The sequence below is a fragment of the Gambusia affinis genome, linkage group LG03 (assembly GCF_019740435.1).
Source record: "Gambusia affinis linkage group LG03, SWU_Gaff_1.0, whole genome shotgun sequence".
NCBI lineage: Eukaryota > Metazoa > Chordata > Actinopteri > Cyprinodontiformes > Poeciliidae > Gambusia > Gambusia affinis.
In genome coordinates this window covers 22,340,816-22,361,024 of record NC_057870.1, presented here as the reverse complement: position 1 = coordinate 22,361,024, position 20,209 = coordinate 22,340,816, and the positions used below count along the sequence as shown (strand labels likewise).

At 39.4% G+C, this 20,209-nt stretch overlaps 1 protein-coding gene across 3 annotated transcripts in view; it reads right to left on the bottom strand.

Annotated features, from left to right (window-relative positions):
- LOC122828390 (protein prune homolog 2-like) overlaps positions 1 to 19,901 on the bottom strand; it is a 37,885-nt gene extending 17,984 nt beyond the window's left edge. The window contains exons 1-6 of one of the 3 annotated variants that reach the window (XM_044111902.1): positions 19,456 to 19,901; positions 13,361 to 13,462; positions 12,173 to 12,375; positions 11,655 to 11,821; positions 10,226 to 10,360; positions 9,230 to 9,318 (exon numbers count right to left, since the gene is read on the bottom strand). In XM_044111902.1, coding sequence (XP_043967837.1) covers positions 9,230 to 9,318; positions 10,226 to 10,360; positions 11,655 to 11,821; positions 12,173 to 12,375; positions 13,361 to 13,462; positions 19,456 to 19,494 — 735 coding nt within the window. In that variant the 5' untranslated portion in view covers positions 19,495 to 19,901. The remainder of the gene's footprint in view (positions 1 to 9,229; positions 9,319 to 10,225; positions 10,361 to 11,654; positions 11,822 to 12,172; positions 12,376 to 13,360; positions 13,463 to 19,455) is intronic. The other 2 variants (XM_044111901.1, XM_044111900.1) reach the window with 2 other exon arrangements.
- Between the last annotated feature and the right edge of the window lie 308 nt (positions 19,902 to 20,209).

Sequence of the window (20,209 nt, the reverse complement as noted above, 5' to 3'; positions counted from 1 at the left end):
ACGCAGGGATATGCATAAAGTGTACAAAGTGATACTTTTGAAAACATATTTGCTTGATTTATCTACATTTGCTGTACAACTGTTTGCTTAGGGAAGTTTTGGAAATCGTTGTTGTGTTTATTTAAGTTGAACTTTCACATAAAGAGAGATATTCATAGTAAGTTAATGCTCCTTTTCACATGATTGTGTGCGTTATATAAGATATTCAAGCCGTCCGAGGATAATACAACACGCGTTTCTGTCATGTTCTTTCAAAACGTGTGTGGTCCTTCTCATTACTTGAGAGTGAGAGTGTGTGTATGTGTTTGTAAGAGTCCACTGAAGGTGATTGATGACTGCTTGAGGCACTGTGCCTGCCCAGGCTGTGTCAATATTAACCTGCGAGGATGAGGGGGCTGCAGTCCTCCTCCCTCTACTCCAGCCTCCATCCCTCCCTCTTCTCTCACCACAATATGGCTGTTGTCAGATTTAAGAACATCAATCGTTGCACACACACACACACACAACTGTCACTTCATTGACATTGCCATTCCTCAACGCTGATATCCTGATGAGTGCAATGAAGCCTCCCGAGATTCAATAAAACACACATATTCACTCACATGGGTATACACAAGTAAGGACACATGTGACTCCCAGCACATGCAGCTACCCAGATTAATCCACCTGCAGTTATCTACTGTAACCCGACTTTATGAGCAAACATGTGCACATAAAATCTCTATTACAGCCATAAAGGCGCCACCGTTTACAGCCCATTCTGCTAAGAAATGTTCAGATTGCAACGCTATAAGCCAACTGCATGCATCTGCACACAGAACTACACACAGGAGCGGGGAAATAAAGTCAGAAAACGAGCAGAGTGCGAAGCTCTGTGATAACACGCAGGGCGACAGTCTGTCTGCCATTTGGTTCTTAACTGAGTAAATTACTACTCATATTGCTGCCCCTCCTCCTTCTCCCTCTGCCACCCCCAGACACACAGATTGCCTTTTCTTATAAATTATCAACATGTTAGATTTAAAATCCACTTGCTAACCTTCTCTAGGAATATTAAGATGCATGCACAGAAATCAGTGTTTCTTATGCCAAGTTTTGCTGAGATATTGCAGTTTTTCTGCTGAACCCCAAAGTTTACTCCCAATTTATTAACCGGCATGTGTCTGTTTGAGTTGATGGTCAACAGAAACGGCTGCGGCTACTGATACTGTACATTATATTACCAAAAGTATTTGCTCTCCTCTTTAAACTGTTAATTTCTGGTGCTTCAATTACTTCAATGGCGACAGGTGTGTGGAATCCAGCACCTACACAGGCAAACTGGTTCAGACAGAGCATGAGCTCAGATTAGAGGCTGGGTGAACTCCAGCGTGGGACCAGGATAGCATATCTGACAGATTTTAATCATAGATGTGAAGCTGACAAATCTGCAGCAACTGTGTGATTCTTTCATGACATTATTGGTGCAAATCTCTCAGGTTTGTTCAATCTAGGCTATAAATAATTAAGTCAGTTCTGAGCACTGGCACGGTGTTCACAATGGACACTGTAAAGTTTAAGTCTTTACAGGAGGCCTGAGCTGTTTTCATGTTTGAATATAAACGTATTGATCTGTCCATTTATCAGACCTTCAGCATAAATGAGATTATACCTGCCTACCTATCTCTCTGTCACACTTTGCCTGTTCATATCCTTCATATCCGGCATCATCTTTTCTCCCACATGGATCTCAACGCACAGAACTTCATGAATGCACACACTCCCCCCTCCCCCCCCACACACACACACTTCTCATTGGTTGCTTCCACTCCACAGGTGGCAAGTCTTTAGCGGCTGCGTGCAGCTCTCTCAACCTGCCGTCATTATGCACAATAGCCTTAGGTACGAAACTCAGGCCTCATAACTCACACCCTGCGTGCGTAAATTCCCGTGCAAACACAGTCAAAGCAAAAACACATTTCCTGCTGTCGCCAACATCTCTGGCAAAGAATTAATCAAGCGTTCATCCATTTAGGCTCTTTGCATACCCTTTCCGTCAGAACACGGAATGCTAAGAGAGTTGCGAGTTCTTCTCAGGCGATCGTTTCGCCACCCTGATGAATCCATCAAGCGAGGTTTGATTTATACATCTGTCTGTGATCACAGCGGTACAGCTACAGTAAATGGGGTGGCAAGGAGCGAGCTGACACCACCCTGCTCAAACACACGCACACATGCAAATGTGCACACACATGTGAGCTATATACCATTTGCAACACACGCACACACACACACACACACACACTCCCATACTAACAGTCATCACCTCCTGTTACACTCAAGCTCACACAAGAATATTACTGCTTATGAAGTTTTTGGAGAGGAAGACAGAAGAGGGGAGGGTGGCATTGAAGTTTGCAGGCAGAAACCCAAATGTCTCTCCGTCGATTTCATATGGGCCCTCTCCACATGCTTCATTCACTCAGCTTTAAGTGTAGAGATCTGGGGGCCAAGATCTAAGCAATGACTCTATAAATGTTTTGCTTTGTTATTTGTTTGCCCTCAAAACCCATGGAAGCCACAGGGGGAGAATGAAGATGGGAGACAAGAAGGAGTCAAGAGATCTTGTTTTCTTCCTTCAAATGAGAGGATGAGAACAAAACATCAGTGCAAGATATGCAGAGAAATGACTGTGGTGTGCAGCAGTTCTCCAAACTTGTTTAAATAAATGATATATTTTTGTGCAATGTCTTATTGTATCCAATACATTTAAATCTAGGAGTGGAATAATGCTCTTAATGGACTTCTTGTAATAGAAACAATTGGAGTAAGTAGAAAAATAGAAGAAACAAGTTAAAGATATGAAAATATTTATTCCAAAATGGAATTATTAAAACATTATCCAATTTACAAAGCATATAAGTAATGCCTATCTCATAGTCTACAAAGTTATACTCCTGCTGCACAGAAAACAACAGGAAATTAAAGTATTATCCAGTAGAAATCTAGAGAATAGGAAAGGCAGGCGGGGCCCCCTGGATTCCTGGTCTTCAATCTTAGTCCCTAGGAGGCCCACCCTGCACCTGCTGTCTCCCAGTGCTTCTCATCAGAAAGGCATTTACCGAGTGCCGTGGCTGCGGGCCCCTTCATTAGCAAGCATAATTATTTGTGCAAGTGGTGTAGGGCAAAACTGGCCCTGCATAAACAAACAGAAGGGCCGGAGGACTATGAACAAACAACACATTAGAGACATTCAACGTCGCCAAATAAAACCCAAAGCTAAGCTGATAGAGGGAAGGACATGTACCTAACTTGTACAAAAATAAAATAAATTTGTTTAATTAGTGAAAAAAATGTTGTTTGGAAACAACTAATAAGGAAGAAATCCCAGCTGAGGGTAGTCTCTCTTTAAATATATGATTCTTTTGTCGTCAGAAAACAGAAAGGAGATGAGAATGGAAATACGAAGCGGTCAGGATGATGAACTTCTTTTCAGAGCTCTGACAAAAAAAAATTATTTTCCTTTCAGACAGAACAGAAATCAATTAGACCTAAAATTTTGCTAAAACTGATTATACACAGATTATAATCAGTACTTGGATTAAAAATAATTACAGATTGCACAATTTAACACTTTGTTATTTGTATGCTTGTCAAAGTCTATCATTATAACCAGATAATCCAGGCTGCTTGCAGCTGCAGAAAGTTGTAATTTATTACTTACAGTCCTTTACTAGGATCTATAGGTAAATTCAGGAAATGAAGGAAAACAAACATCATTCCATCATGTTTCTGTTAGACTGAAGGTCCATAAAATAATCAATTTTTTCAATTTAAAAAGTAAAGAAAAATAAAAGTTTCATTAACTTGGGAACATTTTTTCCACTCTATAAAATTGTTTCATAGGATCATTTAATCATTTAATCTCCTATTTTTTTCTGTTTCTCTTGTTGAAGTTAATAAAACAATAAGAATATAAAAAAAATTAGGACAATAAATATGTTTTCTTCTTTAGATGTTCGGAGAGAGGGCACTTTTGGAGGCAGACCTCAGAAATAATTGAATGCTGCCTTACAGAAACATGCAGCTAAACTAAGATTTAAAATCTGAAGCATTGCCTTGGAAAAGTGTTCAAACTCACTGAACTTTCTCACATCTTGTGAGGTTAAAATAATCAACTTCATCAACTGGAATCACTTTTACTGTCATCCATCAGACCAACTCAAAGCAGAGAGTAACTATAGAGGAAGGATAATGGATTTTTAACATGTTTTACAACTAAAAAGTTCCTTTTTTCTGATATTGATGAATATTCAAAATATCTTTGAAAGTCACTCAATATGCTTCAAAAGCCGAAGCCTGGTCTCTTTAAATAGCTGGCAGAAAATGGACGGATTGGGATACTGAGAGGTAAACAAATACACACGCGGAGGTCAGACTCACACAGAACCACAGATGATTGATTCTGTTTACCACACAGTAAAAACAAACAACATTGCAATCATTACGGTATCTTGTAGAAACATGGACGCTAAGTAGGGAATAAAACTACAAGTAGTTTTCTAAAGTACTGAAAGAGCAGTGCTGAAATGCCTTTAAAAACAGAAAACAAAGAATTGTGGGAACATATTGCATTTCTTGGATGTCCATGTTAATGTAAGCAAAAACACATTATTCTCATGTTGGGGAATCTGTGTGTCTGAGGGCTCCTGTCCTTCCCACAGTTCATCAACCCCACAGCATGACGACTCTTCATCCAACTGCAGCCTCATCTGCCAGCGCTAATTTTTGGGCTGTGAAAAGCTCAATACACACAACTGTGGGAAGATTGTGTTTTTGTTGCAATCTGCAATCATTAATTCGAACTCTGCCTATCTGAGCATGAAAAAACCTTTTACAGCATCACGAAAACATGTTAAGCGGCGTTTGCAGCAACTTAGCTTCTAACTTTCTTTTCTTTTACACTTTCACCTGATTCAACCTCTACCGTCTCATGTAAATAATTTTTTAAAAAGAAAACACAGATGCGTCGCTGCCACCACAAGTATAAGAGCTAAATTTGGTCAAATAAAACCCTTTAAAATTGTGGCCCAAAACACTTAAAAAAGCACCCACACAAATAAAAAATAAAACTGAAGCTGTTTCTGGACTGTTTTTGATAGAGATCTCTTTGAAGGAAAAAATGAAAAATACCCTGAAGTTTAACCCACAACAATCTGAATCTGTGTAAGCGCAATTGTCACTTATGATCTTGAAGACTGAAAAAAAACAAAAACTATTTATCTCCTAATGATACACTTTATAGATGGCTATACCACGGATTTATGGACTACAAGATATTACCTAAAGTCTTACTATTTCCCATGCCAAATTTGACAGCAATAAACCAAAAAAAATTGTATTTTGTGTAATGACACAGCTATATAAATGTTTATTAAGGGCTATGACATTTAGTTACTCTAACAGATTAAACGAATAGACCCAGTGTGGAGCTGATGCCAGAGCCAACGTGAGGCTGCAAAAACCATGTCCAACTTTCATCTGCATTTAGAAAAGAAGCATAAAAGTTATTGAAGTTAATGTAAGTGATGGCACAAAAGCACCCAGGCACATTAAATCTATGTCTGTACAAGAAATACACGTGATTTAAAGCCTTCTGAGAATGCACAGCTCCTCCTGATGCCTCTAATGCTTTATATCCCTACAGACTTCCAGGTATCAGTCATCAGTCAGATGTCGTCTGCTTATTCTAGATTAGGTCTAGGAAGGAAGAAAATCCAGACGTTGCTCTCTAAAGCGAAACTCTCCAGCTCACGGGTGAAAACCAAGGGTTATAATTATGATCATATGCCAGCCTACTTTAAATTACTCCTCTTTTTCTGACTACATTTATTTTCAAAATGTAGACAGGTAGTTCAACTTAAACTTTGTCTTTTAGCTCAGTTCTTTCTTCATCAGCTCTACCTGATTCAATGCAGATGGGCCCCCAATTTACTTGCTCATCTCCAGCCTATCATCTTTCATGAACCTCATATACTTGACGACCTCCACTTGAGGCAAAGAATGGATTACCACCAATTCAGTACATCGTTGTCCAGTAGAGAACCACGGCCTCCTCTAAATATATTTCATGCAAAATGTCAAAATTGGTTCTCATTGACATACACACGTCAAAAACTGCGTCATTTTGTTCACAGAGAAGCATCCATCAGCCAAACTCGCACAAGGCCCGGGTCAAACTATTTTGACAAAGGTCTGTGCAAAGTGTTGTGTAGCGGGTCAGATGCAGCTCCTTGCTTTGGGTTAACCAGGAGTTGATCCAAACCCGGGTACCAGTCACTCTGACAGCACCACAACCACTCACACATATTACTACCAACAGCGGTTCTGGAAGTCTCTTCATTTGCACTTCCATTGCTGAGCAGCACCCAGGCTGACTAATGTTTGTTTGTACAGTAAACAAAAATACATTAGTCAGTGTATACGATGTGTCCATATCGTTATCCCACACCACAATCTTTCCCTATGCTAACTAGGCAATCACTGCCATCAAAACCTCCAACTCTGTCCTCTGTAAGTGCTTTCTCTCTCAAACACACACACACACACACACGCACACACACACCCCTACACAGAACTCTGTCTGACAAACACACAGCACATAAACCATTAAAGACTAATTGAATCTAATTTATTTAGTTTTCTGGAAAGAACCATTTAAGGCAGAACTTCCCTAAGCCCTCTCAATAAATGACTATCATACCGTTTTACTCTCTTTTCAAACACAATTAAAAAATAATATATAAATATATACACATTGCAAATGACATGCATATGAGGAGTTCATTTTGGAGCCCGATCTCAGGTCATTAGTAACCCACCATGACGCTGTGGAGTTGGGGTCCGCTGGCGACACGCAGGCCCCTGGCCATTTATTCTATATTAAGTCTTTAATGGGCCCTCTCTCTCTCTCTTTCCCCCCTCTTCTGGCTGTTCTCCCTCTCTATCTCTCCCTCCTGACACACAGCGTGTAGGCACAGCGCTGGTAAAATATGCACAGAAAGTCCGGTGCGCACACATGAGCAAAGCCATTCAAATGAATGGTTATTTATTCGCTAAACGAGGATCTGGGTGTTTAATGTTCCTTGGACGTTAGGTAGTTTTCTGGGGGAGGAAGAGCCATACCCCTACGGCTACAGACATCATTTATTTTACACATAGCTTAATACCGCACGCTAGGCAGTCGCTGAGAAAAATGGGCTTTAAGAAGGAAAATATAAAAGAAATAATGAATGATTTTTTTTTTTTTTTTTTTTTTTGCTTAGTGGTGGGGAGAGTGAACACATTAGAGGTTGTAGCAGGGAGAGAAGCACGGGGTAGACTTAAAAGCTTAAACCCTACTTTGTTTTGTGTGTGTGTGTGAAGCAAGGCGAGCCAGCAACAGCGAAAAGAAGTCAACACTAACGTTACACAAATGTGTGTGACAATGATAGCCTGTTTCGGTGTGCTTGTTGGATTTTTGAATATCAGCAGGGAGGATGGTGATACATCACTGTGTGTGAGGCTTTCAGGCCTCCATCTACATCTCATCAAAATGCAGAAGAATGAAACTTCAGAGGGGCTCCTCAGCAATACAAAAAACACCTACAAAATGTGACGCAGAGCAGGTGTAATGCAACCAAAACAATAAAATCACCAAAAGTAACTTTTTTGATAAATGAATGAAAAATAAAAGATCATCTGTTATCTGTGTGTTCTTGGGCATTCATCTATCATTTAAAAGACAGAAAATTGTTAAATGTTTCTGGGAAAAAAGTAGATGGTATTAAAATGCAGTTTAATCAGCATGGTGTATTAAAATAATTTGACTGCAGCTATTTAAGTTAATAACTCTTTGAATAACTCAAATTCCAATGCAAACTGTCAATTCTTGGGTTTTAAAAATCCACATCTCAGAGAATAAAAAGCAAATTCAAATACTGACAAAAAATATTCATGTGTTGTGCTGAAGGACGTTTCAGATTTGACCTTTCACCCACAAGAACTGCTTCCTCCAGGTCACTGCAGGGTCACTGGACCTGCTTTTGGTTCAAAATGTCCTTTAATGAATTATTGACATTTAAGTTTCTTTCCATCAAGAATAACTAACCTGTTAATTTATCTTCTTCCACCAACTTATCCCAGTCCTACAAACTTCCCATTTCAAATCTGCAATTTTAGTTTGAAAACTCAATTTTCAGACTAAAATTTAACACTTTTTTAAACAGTCTGGACCTTTGAGCAGAAAACATGTACAAAATAAAGATTTATTATGCATATATTCAACAAATCATACTTGTCAGGTTGACTTTTTAATGTGGTATGGTGGTAAAACACTAACTTTTTTTATATTTTGAGAAAAAATATATTTGCCCTTTTAAAGACTGCCATTGGGCAGTCTTTAATACTTAGAAAATTTATATTGTGGATCATTAATTGCAGATTTTAAAGCACAATTTGTGATCTATAATCTCATTTTTGTTAGTAAAAATTACTACTGATGAGTTGAATGTCATCTACTCTTAGGAATCTAAGACAGAAAAGCAGCATGTGGAGATTTAGTTACTGAAAACTCAAGTCAATAAGTCTGACAAAAATGTAAGTTTTGATGTCGTAAATGAAAGACAGAATACATTATTTAGCAATAAATCAAAGTAAAGTCTCCCCTTTTCATAACGTTTTGAATTTTGTTTCAGTTGATGAAAAACGTAAGAAATTCTGCAAATCATTAATATCAGTTTTGGTTTTTCTCCACTGAACCAAGTTTGGCAAATGATGAAATAAAACTGCAGACTTACCCAGACTTTTCAAGACAACACAGGAAATAATTTCTAACACGTTCTTTCAGTCAGAAAACCAGCCTCTTTTAAAAATAGTTTGCAGCACAGCATTAACATTGAATATTATTGTTTAGTTATGTTTGTGTGGTTCTTGAGCTTAATCAAATCATTAATAGGTAGATATTAACTTAGTTAATAATCTCAAAAAAATTGATTAATCAGGTTCTGTAAATTAACTTATGTGCAAATTTGTGTTGATTCTACGTAAATCTGAAGTGTGAGAAAGCTGCTTAAAATTGTTTGCTTCTTTTTTTCGTAATCAAGACCCTTAAATGCTAAGAAGGGAAACATTTCTCAGATTGATTTCAATGCAGTTTAATTAAGCTACAGATTCTTAAACCCATAGTTTGTACCAACAATAAGGAACGAACCTCCTGGTCTGTGGTCAGGGACGTGAGGGCGAGGGTCATCTCTCCATCTGTGAACTCCTTCAGCTCCGCCATCAGCAGCTGAGTTAACTCTACATCCGGTCAGTACACACAAACAGACTAACAGTTATATGAAAACACACACAAAATGATACAAAACAGTTTCACAACAGAAACAGAAAAACAGGAGAGTAAATATCCTCACCAGAACCAAAAGTTAACCGGACAGATGATGCAGTTCTAGATCTAAACCTCCGAACTCGACACGTAGAGACCATCATGCTACACCGACAGCTTCCACACTAAGCTACCTTTATTGCAATTTGTGAATTCAAATTCAAAATATTTTACTGATCCCAAAGGAAATTTTAACTCTATAGAAATCTTAATTTTTCCAGTTTTACACCGGACATGTTACAAGGTTCTGAGTAAACACATAAGAATGGATAAAACTTTAAAATTCAGTTGGGAAGAATCTAATGGCTAATGAAATGTGGACCATCAGATTGCACCCCTTAAGTAACACTGCAAAGGCTTCAGAGCTGAGAATCCCAAATAGTCAAAACAAAGCATCTTAACACTCTTGATAAATGCACCAAAGTTCAGTTTCTCTTCACATTTAGCTCATTTAAAACAATTTTTAGAGATTTTAAATGTGGTAGTTTTATGCTGCAGAACAGTTGGCTTGGAGGTTTTTCACTGCAGAGCCACACTAAGCAGAACACGGTTTGGTTTTCTTATCATGAAAGTAGAAACTTTATTTTTTTTATTCCAGATGACATACGTGATATGAAATGTTCAACATTGAAACAAGCTCCGGCAACAAATTCAGAATGAGGAATAATTTTGCATTTTTTTAGCCTTAAAGAGCGTAAAGAACTTAAAGGGTCTCAACTGCATTAAAACATGCGAACCAAATCCAAGCTATCCCAAATTTCCTAATAATTTTTTTTTGTTATTAATTTTTTCAGATAAAATCGAAAATATTAAAAATTGCACCTCGTTGCTTCACTGCATCGGGGTGATCAACAGTGACATCACCCCACTCCTCCAAAGATCTCAGTAGGTCCTCCAGTTCTTCTGGGCCAGAATCCTGTTTGATCCACAAAGCTTCTCTGACGAGCTCCAAGGCATCTGGAGACAAACAAAACAAACACGCAAAAAAGGCTTCAGTCAATAAATACAGCAGAGGTTCTTGTGTTCAAAAGACGTTTAATGTACTTCAAAAAATAAAATAAATCCATCACATTAAAAATCTGACATTCTTTTGTAGAACAAGCTTCTGTAAAATCTAGGCTGGCTTTCACCCAATAGGAAACCTCCACTCTGACTTGTACACACACAGTGGGTCTTTGTAAATCAATGTTGAGCTTATCAGGGTGCTGTATGAATGATTATGGAAGTATATCCATTATTAAAAGGTAACCATATATAGTTTATGCGCTCTGCCTCCGTAACACTTATCGTCTTTGTTGGAGTTTGTTGTTCAGGAACAGAGTTGAGTAACTTCAGAATCAATGAATTAGTACAAAGATCTGTCACAAAGACATATGGGACATGGACCACTTAGAGGGCTTTATTCTCCTGCTCTGTTCATCGGTCTTTCCTGTCTTAAATGTTGTACTTTACTCGATTTACTGTGAGCTTTCTCTCCATATACCTTCCCTGACTGACTGACTGACTGAGTAGAAAACCAGCAGCGATACAGAATGAAGTTCAGACTTCTGCGTCACCGTAGAACCACTGCTTTAAATGTCTTTGAGAGGACAGTGACCCAAGTCCAATCTGATGTGTTTTAGCTATTTCAATATCTTAAACACGCATTGGTGCACATAGTTTAGGAGTCTGTTTATGGGAATTGTTTGATCATTCATCCAGAAGTCCATTTGTGGGGTCAGACACCGATGTTGGATGAGCAGGCCTGGCTCACAGTCTAATTGATCCTAAATATCTTCCATCGGGTTCAATCTTGGCCTCAACCCGGCAGGCCCATCAAGTTCTTCCACACCAAACCCCTCATCCGCCTGCTTATGGACCTTTCTTTATATCCTGGTGCAGTTACATTTAAGTTAGGGTTGAAGGAACTATCCCTAAATCGAGTCTACAAAAGTCCAAAAGTCACCAGACTCCAATGATTCGGAGTGGTGACCTGAGTATATCTGGATTTCTGGTTTTTTTGTAGACACTTTGTTATTCTGTTGGGGGAAAACTACTTTAGAAGAAAGCATTTTTTTAAACTGTTTTGAAAAGTTACATTATGGGTCTCTGTGCACCTCTCTAAGCTTTTTCTTACCCATACTCACCAACCCCTCTCACTTTTCCCTCCATCTCTCCTGGTGAGTGTTAAGCGAGTCATGTCAGGGGATTTGTGTGTGTCCTCCTTCATCGCCCCATTACTCCCCCCAGGGGGTGCCTTTTCCTCCCTCACCTCCGAGAAGCTCGCCCAGCGCTGCTCTGCTCTGCTCCGCTGCGTCTTGAAGAATCTCTCTGGCGACTGTTGTCAGGGCCGACATTCCCCCATCATCCGCTGCGTCCCGCTGCCCGTCCTGATGGACCACTCGCAGGACACTGGACTCCACAGCGTGGTACTCAGAGCTAGGAGAGAGATAAAACGGGGGTGATACGGGTGTGGATGGCTGCAGGGGAAGAAGCCATAATTGTGAGGCATTTGTGCAAATGCAGTTTTCCTTCGGGTCATAAGATGAACACACAGAGGCCTGAAATACGCATCTAAATCATATTTTTACAAGCCTCAGAGGACACAAACAAGTTTCTAAAAGACAAGCAAGCCTTTTAAGAGAGACATTTGTCTGCCAAGGGACTACTGCAAACTCTTTAAAAAAAAAAAAAAAAAAAAAAAGAAATTCAACTTTTAGGTGAATTATTAAAATGAACTGAAATACAACTGAGTTCAGGAATGTGAATGTGATTATTTTTTTCACTCACCTCTCCAGCAGGCCGTCTCTCAGCAGAGTTAGCAAAAGCTTTCCAGTGCGATGAAGATTCACTAGGTCTATTTCTTCCCTCCATAACAAATCGCTTTCACTAATTTTCACCCTGCGCAAATACCTGACGGTCTCTTCCGGCAATTCGGTGCTGCACTGCTTCCTGCACAGCAAGGGTACACACACTCCACCTGAGGGCTGCTTCTAGATCACACAGAGGAACAAATAAAGCAGAGTTGGAGAACATGGTGGTTCTTGTTTCAATGGAGATCCGTTCTGCCTTCTCACACACATCGCACTCTGACCCACTTTCCTAAAAAAGCCCAAACAACTTTTTACTATGTCACCTATTAAAAACATAAGTAACTAAAAAATAGAAATCTCATAATAATTGATTGAAACAGACTGTTAACATAGTGTTCATATTTTCTCAATATAAAGTAGTTCAATGCCAAGAATTTTTTTTTTACATTTGTTAAAATGTTATTGTTAAAAACACTCGTGTTCTTTTTTGTCTCCAGCGGCGCTGTTGTCAATTTACTGTTTCGGGTCATTGACCTGCTGCATAAAGCAGTTTTAGCCAAACTTTAGAAGTCAAACAGATGACTTCACATTTCAGTTCAGAAAACCTGAGTATGCAGAATGAGTTAATATGCAACTAGAAAGTTTGCATAAAAACCAACTTTTCCGTTGGTTTTTATGTGTCATGTCTGACAGTTTACAAGAGAGGTAAAAGGACATCTGCTACTAAGCCATCTCTGAACCAGAAATAAACAGATAAACTGGGATTTATTTTTTATATAAAGGTTCTCTGGAATTAGCTTATTGTCAAAGACATGCATCAGACGTTTTATTGTCTGCAAGGTGCACAGGTTGAACAAACAAAACAAACCTGCATCCTCACTTTTCCACCATCGTACATCACAGAAGATTCTGTTTGCGGACAGGTTTTATACTCTTTTACAGCTTGGCTAATAAAACTCCTATTATGCCTCCTTCTGAAGATTTTTTTTTTACTTTTTCTGTCTTTTATTAAGTGGAAGTTTAAAATGTAACATATTAACTTTGATTTTTCTTTATTATATTCATTTGTTCCTACTTTTCCATTGACATTTCTCAAAGTGGAATGAAGTAAAAGTTATCGTTAACTCTTCCAAGTTAGATGCGCATTAACTGTTGCTGCAGTTACCTGGCTGAGGTGCAGCGCTAAGCACAGAGTTGCAGCCACAGTATCAACATCAGGCTCTGGTCCACCTAAGACAGCATGGATGGGGCCCTCAGGCAGACCTGCCTGAAAACACACACAAAGAATCTCAGTTACTCGTTCTGTGAATTTTATTTAAATTAATCAGAAATAGTGATAAATCAGTCTGCAGCACAGAATATTTTCTTTCAATAATCAAATACAGGAACTGTAACTGGTTGTACGTGATTGCACATTATTGCATGATCTAAACGCTCATCCTCTCACACACACACAACAGTGTATCAGCGGAAACTCACTGAGCCAGCACGTCTCATCTGGATGACTGTAGCATCTTGAAACCCTCTGTATGAATTAATAATGAAACCACAGCACTGCACGGTTCAGTTCAGGTTAGACAAGAGAGCACTTTTGAGCTTTTGGTGTCAAAATCACTTAGAACAGCAAAGCAACAGGAGCTTATTTTACCTCTCAGTTTCATGGCTTGTCAGAGCAGCTATTAGTTCCACTGACTACGCTTAACGATGAGGACAAAATTTCCCCATTTCGAGTAAACAGACATTAACGAGAGCTGCATTGCAAAGATTAGGCATTCATCTCTGCGCAAGAAAGGCAGAAAATTAAGTCTCTTCCCTAATTTGTTGACTGGGATTCTTGGAGTTATCTCTGAAAATGGCAGATAATTAATGATCCTCCAGCAAAATCCAAATAGGTTTGTACACAATGTTGCAATGTAAAAGAGTCTTTATGGAATTGTAAATTTAAAAATAGTTTCTAAAAGGCTAAAATGCATCCCAAATGAGCAAATGTCAACAATTTGAACAATTAAAAATAAAAATCCACAGATTTTAAGTATGTAAGTATGGACAAAGCCCAAAGCACGTCTCGTTCCGTTTCCAGCTATATGGCTTCATCTCTCAAACAGATAAGCTGAATCAACGCCCACACAAACCCTGCCTGCAGGATTTGCTGTTAATTACAATGCTAAATGTGGAAACAATGAATTCACCGGTTATCTGAAGTAAATCTTAATTGCTTTGTAAGATGTCAAAATGTGAAAAGAAATACAGCAAAAGGCTGGTTTTATTCCTGTCAGGTCAGTGAAAATGAGTAACAGACGAGTAGAAAAGTGTGTCTACAGTACAGAGTAGTGCAAAAGTAAACTTACAACTTAACTTCTCCATCTTTTTATATGTTATAACCACAAACTTGAAAGTATTTAACGCAGATTTGTGTTATGACAAATAAAAATCTGAGAAGTGTGGCATGCACTTCCATTCAGTCACTGTAAGGAAATACTTTGAAGAACAATATTCTGCTGCAAGTCTCTAGAGGTGTCTGTCTCTCACGACCAATCAGATTAGAGGGAGAGTGTCTGGACTTTGACTGGGCGTTTTTTGCAGCCTCTCAATGGTTTTCTTCTAGTGTTGCCCTTTGACCAGCTTCCATGTCCATGCCAAAGAAAAGCATCCCCACAGCATAATACTGCTACTGCCTTGTCTCTTTGTTTTATAAACCTCATCACAGCTTTCTCCACCGCCTATCGGCTTCAGCCTTATATTATTGTAATTTGGGTTTTGGTCTAATCTGTTCTAGTACTTTACGGCACTTTAAAAAAACAACCCTTGTCATTTATAAATAAGTGTATTTTAATTTCTCAGTCTCCAAGATGAAGTGGGTTCTTTGATGTTCTCCATCAAACCTCATAAAAAACCTTTGTGTTTATACTGGGATTAAACAACGACATTCTAATGATTAATTATAACTTTTAAAAACATTTTGTTTGCAATGGTTTTTATTTAGGGGCATAAGAACAAAACGAGTCGACAACAAAAACATGCAACTTTGTAATGAAACAGAGAAAAACTTGAATAATTTTTCGACCTCACAGTTATGAACTAGTAGTCTGCATTGGTCTCCCATATAAACACCTTGAGGTTTTGGGGTGAAAGGTGACAAAAACGTAGAGAAGCTCAAGAAGGATGATGATGTCACTGTTCAGTAATGACACAAAAATGGAGCAGGACATCAATAGCCGATTGATTAGTCAGCTCCCGATTTACCAGTTGATCTACATTACCAGCTTCAATAGTCATCTGGAGCTCTGGATATTTACCCAAAGAACGAGATCGCAGATACAAGCCGTCAAAATGAGTTTTCTTTGCAGGGTGTCTGGAAAAGTAGGTGAGAAGCTCTGTCATCATGGAGGAACTCCGACTGAAGTTGAAGGGTATGAAAACTTTTGCTCTTGTTTACTCTTGGTTAGTTCACTTCAGAAAATAATTAACAGCAATGTATGATGTACTCCATAAGAACACCTTTTGTGTGTGATTGATATGAAGGAGAATGTTTCTTGGACATCACCCTGAAAATGTGACACTAGATCATTAGTTGACGCCCAAGTGGTAAAGAGGGAACAAGTGCAAGTTCAGTGTGCAGAGAAAAGGTTAGTGGCTGTCAATTACACCCTGAAAGTGACATTTGAAGAAGTCAGGTGAGATTTGAGGAGAGAGGATTTGAAATAGGCTTATTGACAAAGAGGTGGGGTGAAAATAAACCACGCAGATCAGATATGCAGAAGAAGCATCTAAAAGGAAAGTGGATAAATAGTGAGCAAGTGAAAATATGCAGATTAGTGATAATCGGAAGATAATTGGGAAAGATTTACAAATTAAAGGAGAGGTGAAGATAGAATTAGGAGAGGAACGTAGAGAGAAGGTGTGTGAAAGAAAGATACGATGCAGCTCCTTCATAAGAGGGAGAAAGAGAAGATAAATCAATACTAGATAGGCAGCAGAGAGGAAGTGATGCATTAGCAGGAGAAAGGCCAGTGTCCGTTCCACTGCATCGGGAAAATACTGGTGTGTGTGTGTGTGTGTGTCCGCAGGAGCATGTATTAGTCATCTGATATCTTTCAGTCAGAGTGCTCTCCCTCCCTCCTTTACAACATTCAACATCTCCCTTTTCAGCATGATCATTTTTCTGTCAGGTAGTACTGGAAAACAATGGACTATTACTCCTGCTTCACAATATATTATGTAATTGTCACAATTTAAAACCAAAACTTTCATTATTAATTTTACCTAATTACATCATGTGAAAGAAAGGCAATGTAAATAAAAATGACATTTCTAAGTACATCACTATGTGCACTAAGAAGTACATTTCTACTTCTCAGAGCGATCTTCTGCTGTAAGCTAGTGCAGCAAAATCTCAACCCAAGTTGGTCATAACGCCCAGCAAAAAAATTAAAACTTTGTGTGGTTCCACAAATAGGACTGCTTTATAAACCTTACATTATGCAGCTGAGCACCTGAATATTTAGGATTTTGGACAATATTTTAAAATGCATCTTAGAATCCCCAAACGACACCAAAAGACCATTTTAATTTGGATGTGAATCATAAGCTTTGATTCAGTGTCAACATCAGCATCATCAGTCACATGCAGTGTGAAGCAGCAAACATGGAGAGATATAGAAAGATATAGATATAGAACCCATGTGGAAAATACCAGATAGATAATTTTACCCTAACCTTTTCCCTCATGCCACCTCCATGGACTCTGCCGCCCTGGGCTGAGAGCCACGTAGCTCATAGTCCATAGATACACGTTTTCCACTATAACACTAAACCTTTCTGCTACCGCGGATGTGACTGGCTTTGGAATAGTTTTACACATCCTTTTCACACGGGAAACCTTGAAAAAGTGGCTTATCTGGAGCCTTTTGTGATCCAGCAGTTACTTTTATGTCTAAGCAATAACATGATGTTGTAAAACTTCCACAGAAAATAATCTTCCAGCACCCCAGACACACAAGTGGTCAATAAATAACAGCTGGAAGAATAAAAGGTAAAATGGGTCTTTAAGTATACAGTCTATGCAGATGTTGTAAGTAACCTCAGCTCACAGTTTGAGCTCTTTGCTAAATGACGACGAGCTACAGAGCAAAGAACTGAGCAGAAGAGGAGATGGATTCAGTAAGTACGTGCAGAGCCAAGCCAATTAGAGGTATGGCTGTTCTGGACCACGGCCATCTTTAAAGTGAGCAAAGAAACTCTCAGAGAGTGACAGAGATAATGAGTGGTCTGCAAAAGGCTGAATCGTCAAACTTTAGACATAAGAGATTGATAAAGAATCCATGGACGGGTGTCTTTGTGTTCAAGAAATAAAATGGACAATGTTACATCTTATCTGCAACCTCCAAGACTCAACACTTTCCCTCCCTAACACAAGATAACCTCATGAAGCTCTCATTTGCAAATGTATATCTCTGATCTTTTCTTCTTTGACGGCTTTCACCGTATTCATGTGAAGCACTTTGAGGACAAAGGCTCCTGATTAAAATTTCCTTCCTGGCAGCTTTTTCACAGGGACACACTCACACTCCACTGTACATGGATGGATGATGGCTTCTGAACGTTTCTGGCTTCTAAGTGAATGGTGCAAACATGCATCATGCAGCGTATTTCTAAAAACACAATTTTTTAGGAATTGCTATAGCTGCAAACTTCAGTGACTTTTATTAATATTTTATGTAAAACAAAAAAACAATGCAGAGTAATGGAGAATTGTGGAGTGGGGCTGAAAGATCTGTGGCTTTATATTATTTCTACAATTAAAATGTATTCATCCCTCTTTACTCCAATAGTCCTAAACAAATTCCAGTGCAACTGATTGTCTTCAAAAGTCCCTGGATTTGACAACAGAACCAGCTGTGTGCACTTTATTCACAGTATAAATCAAGCTGTTCTGTGAAAGCCTTAAAGGTTAGTTAGTGAACATTAGTGACATTAGCAAGACGAAGATGAAGAAACACAGCAAGCAGGTCAGGCAGAAGTTCAAAGCAGAATTTGTTTAAGAAAATAGTGTTGAGATTTGCTAACATCTCACTATTAAATTCCTTATTTTCAGAATTTGGCACAACTGGAAAACTACCGAGAGGCAGCTGGAGGCAGCTCCTTTTCGACAGTCAGGGAAAAGGAGAGCATTAACCAGAGATGCAGCCAAGAGGCCCATGGTCACTTTGAAGGAGCTGCAGAAATCCAAACACTCTCCTTAATGGAGTAGTTGTTGAAAGAAAACCCTTTAGAAGGCATAAGAACTACAGACATAAGGAAAAGCTTAGCTAACAACAGAATAGTGACCCTAAAACAAGACAACTTAACTTATTTAAACTCTTTATTTTCAGGTCAAATGTTCATCGACCAACTCTAGCCAGCAAAATGAACAGATTGGTCTTTTCATAGTTAAAGTCAAACAAACCAAAAATGTATGTATTCATAATAAACCTTTCTGATGCCTGGCAGGATGCATGTATGTGTATGTAACTACGGGCACAGGAAAGGACCAAAACAGCAAAAGCATTATGTATTTTCAACACATACCTGAGGGTTTGCAAACTAGAGGAAGCACTCTCATAATCGACTTCTTTGTGTTGCTTAGAGTGGAGAGTACATGAGTAGCACTATGGCCAAAATATAAAAAAATGAAATAGGACAGACGAGGTTTGATGGCCTTGTAACCTTAAGGTCAAAGCAGGTTCATTGATTGTTTACAGAAATATTCCTAAACATGAAGCCTGGTTAAAAACAAAGATGGTTCACATTGGCTCTGTCATAAAGTCGGCCAGTCTCTTCTGTATTTGCATGAGGCTTTTTTTTAATAGGTTCTTTGAACATACTGAGCCCAACATCAAATGCAAATTCTGAGTCAGTGTCTGTAGAGCAGCCAGATACCAGGAAAGACATAGAGTCACTGGACAAACTTGTTGATGTCATGTCTTTCCCACTGATTTAGAGACCAGCTTCTCGTTCAAATGCACACACCATTGTGGTCCTGTAAACACAGCATGCTTTTTTTTTTTGTTTGGACCAAACACGTTTCAAATACTGGCGATCTACAGGTGCTTATTGTGGCGGTGAGGGGGTGGGGGGGAGACCAAAGCTTTCTTTAGCTGTTCGCTGTCTGTGCAACAGGAGCGCAGCTCGTAGCACACCAGAAGCACCTTCCTCGTCACGATCTCATTCATTATACCCACAAGGCGGTGTCATCAACGCCGCCGAGGGCTCTCAACTCACCCCGAGCCTGCTCTGGACCCTCCGCAAATATTCCTCCATGTCGGCCTGCGTCGCTATGGCGCTGCAGCAGATCTCTCCATAGGCCAGGTTTTGGAGGAATAAACCTGGTATGTGTACGTGTGTGTGCGTGAGTATGTGTGTGGATATTTTCTCCTCTTCCGAGTCCCCCGCTGCGCTCGTACTGCAGCACTTGTCGCCGCGCTGAGCTGTCGGTCCTCCCCCTTTTTTCCTCCCACGGAGTGAACCCACTACACCGAGCGCGGGTGGGTGTGACGGCAGGAAGAGGAGATCCGACGGAGGCGCGCTCCCTGATTGAAGCGATTCAGCCGCGCTCCCTGCGGTACGGAGAGCTCGCCCCCCTGACTCACCTCTCAAAGACACAGAGACCCATTCAGACCCGCTCTGCCCCGCTGGCTGGCCGCCTCGGCTTCGGCCACTAACGTAATTAATTCAGGTGGCGAATGAGAAATTGTTGCTTTTCAGCATCACGCATGACACTCTTTCACGGCCAACAGCTGTGCTTTCACTCTTCTGGTACTCAGGGGGCAGAAATGCCGCAATATGATCCAGACCACAGATGCAATCACTGCAAGACATCTGCAATATACCTATTTGAGGGAGTGCTGTTGGAAACACTTCAATTAATCTGAAATATTACTTAGTGACTGCTCACATCTATCTATCTATCTATCTATCTATCTATCTATCTATCTATCTATCTATCTATCTATCTATCTATCTATCTATCTATCTA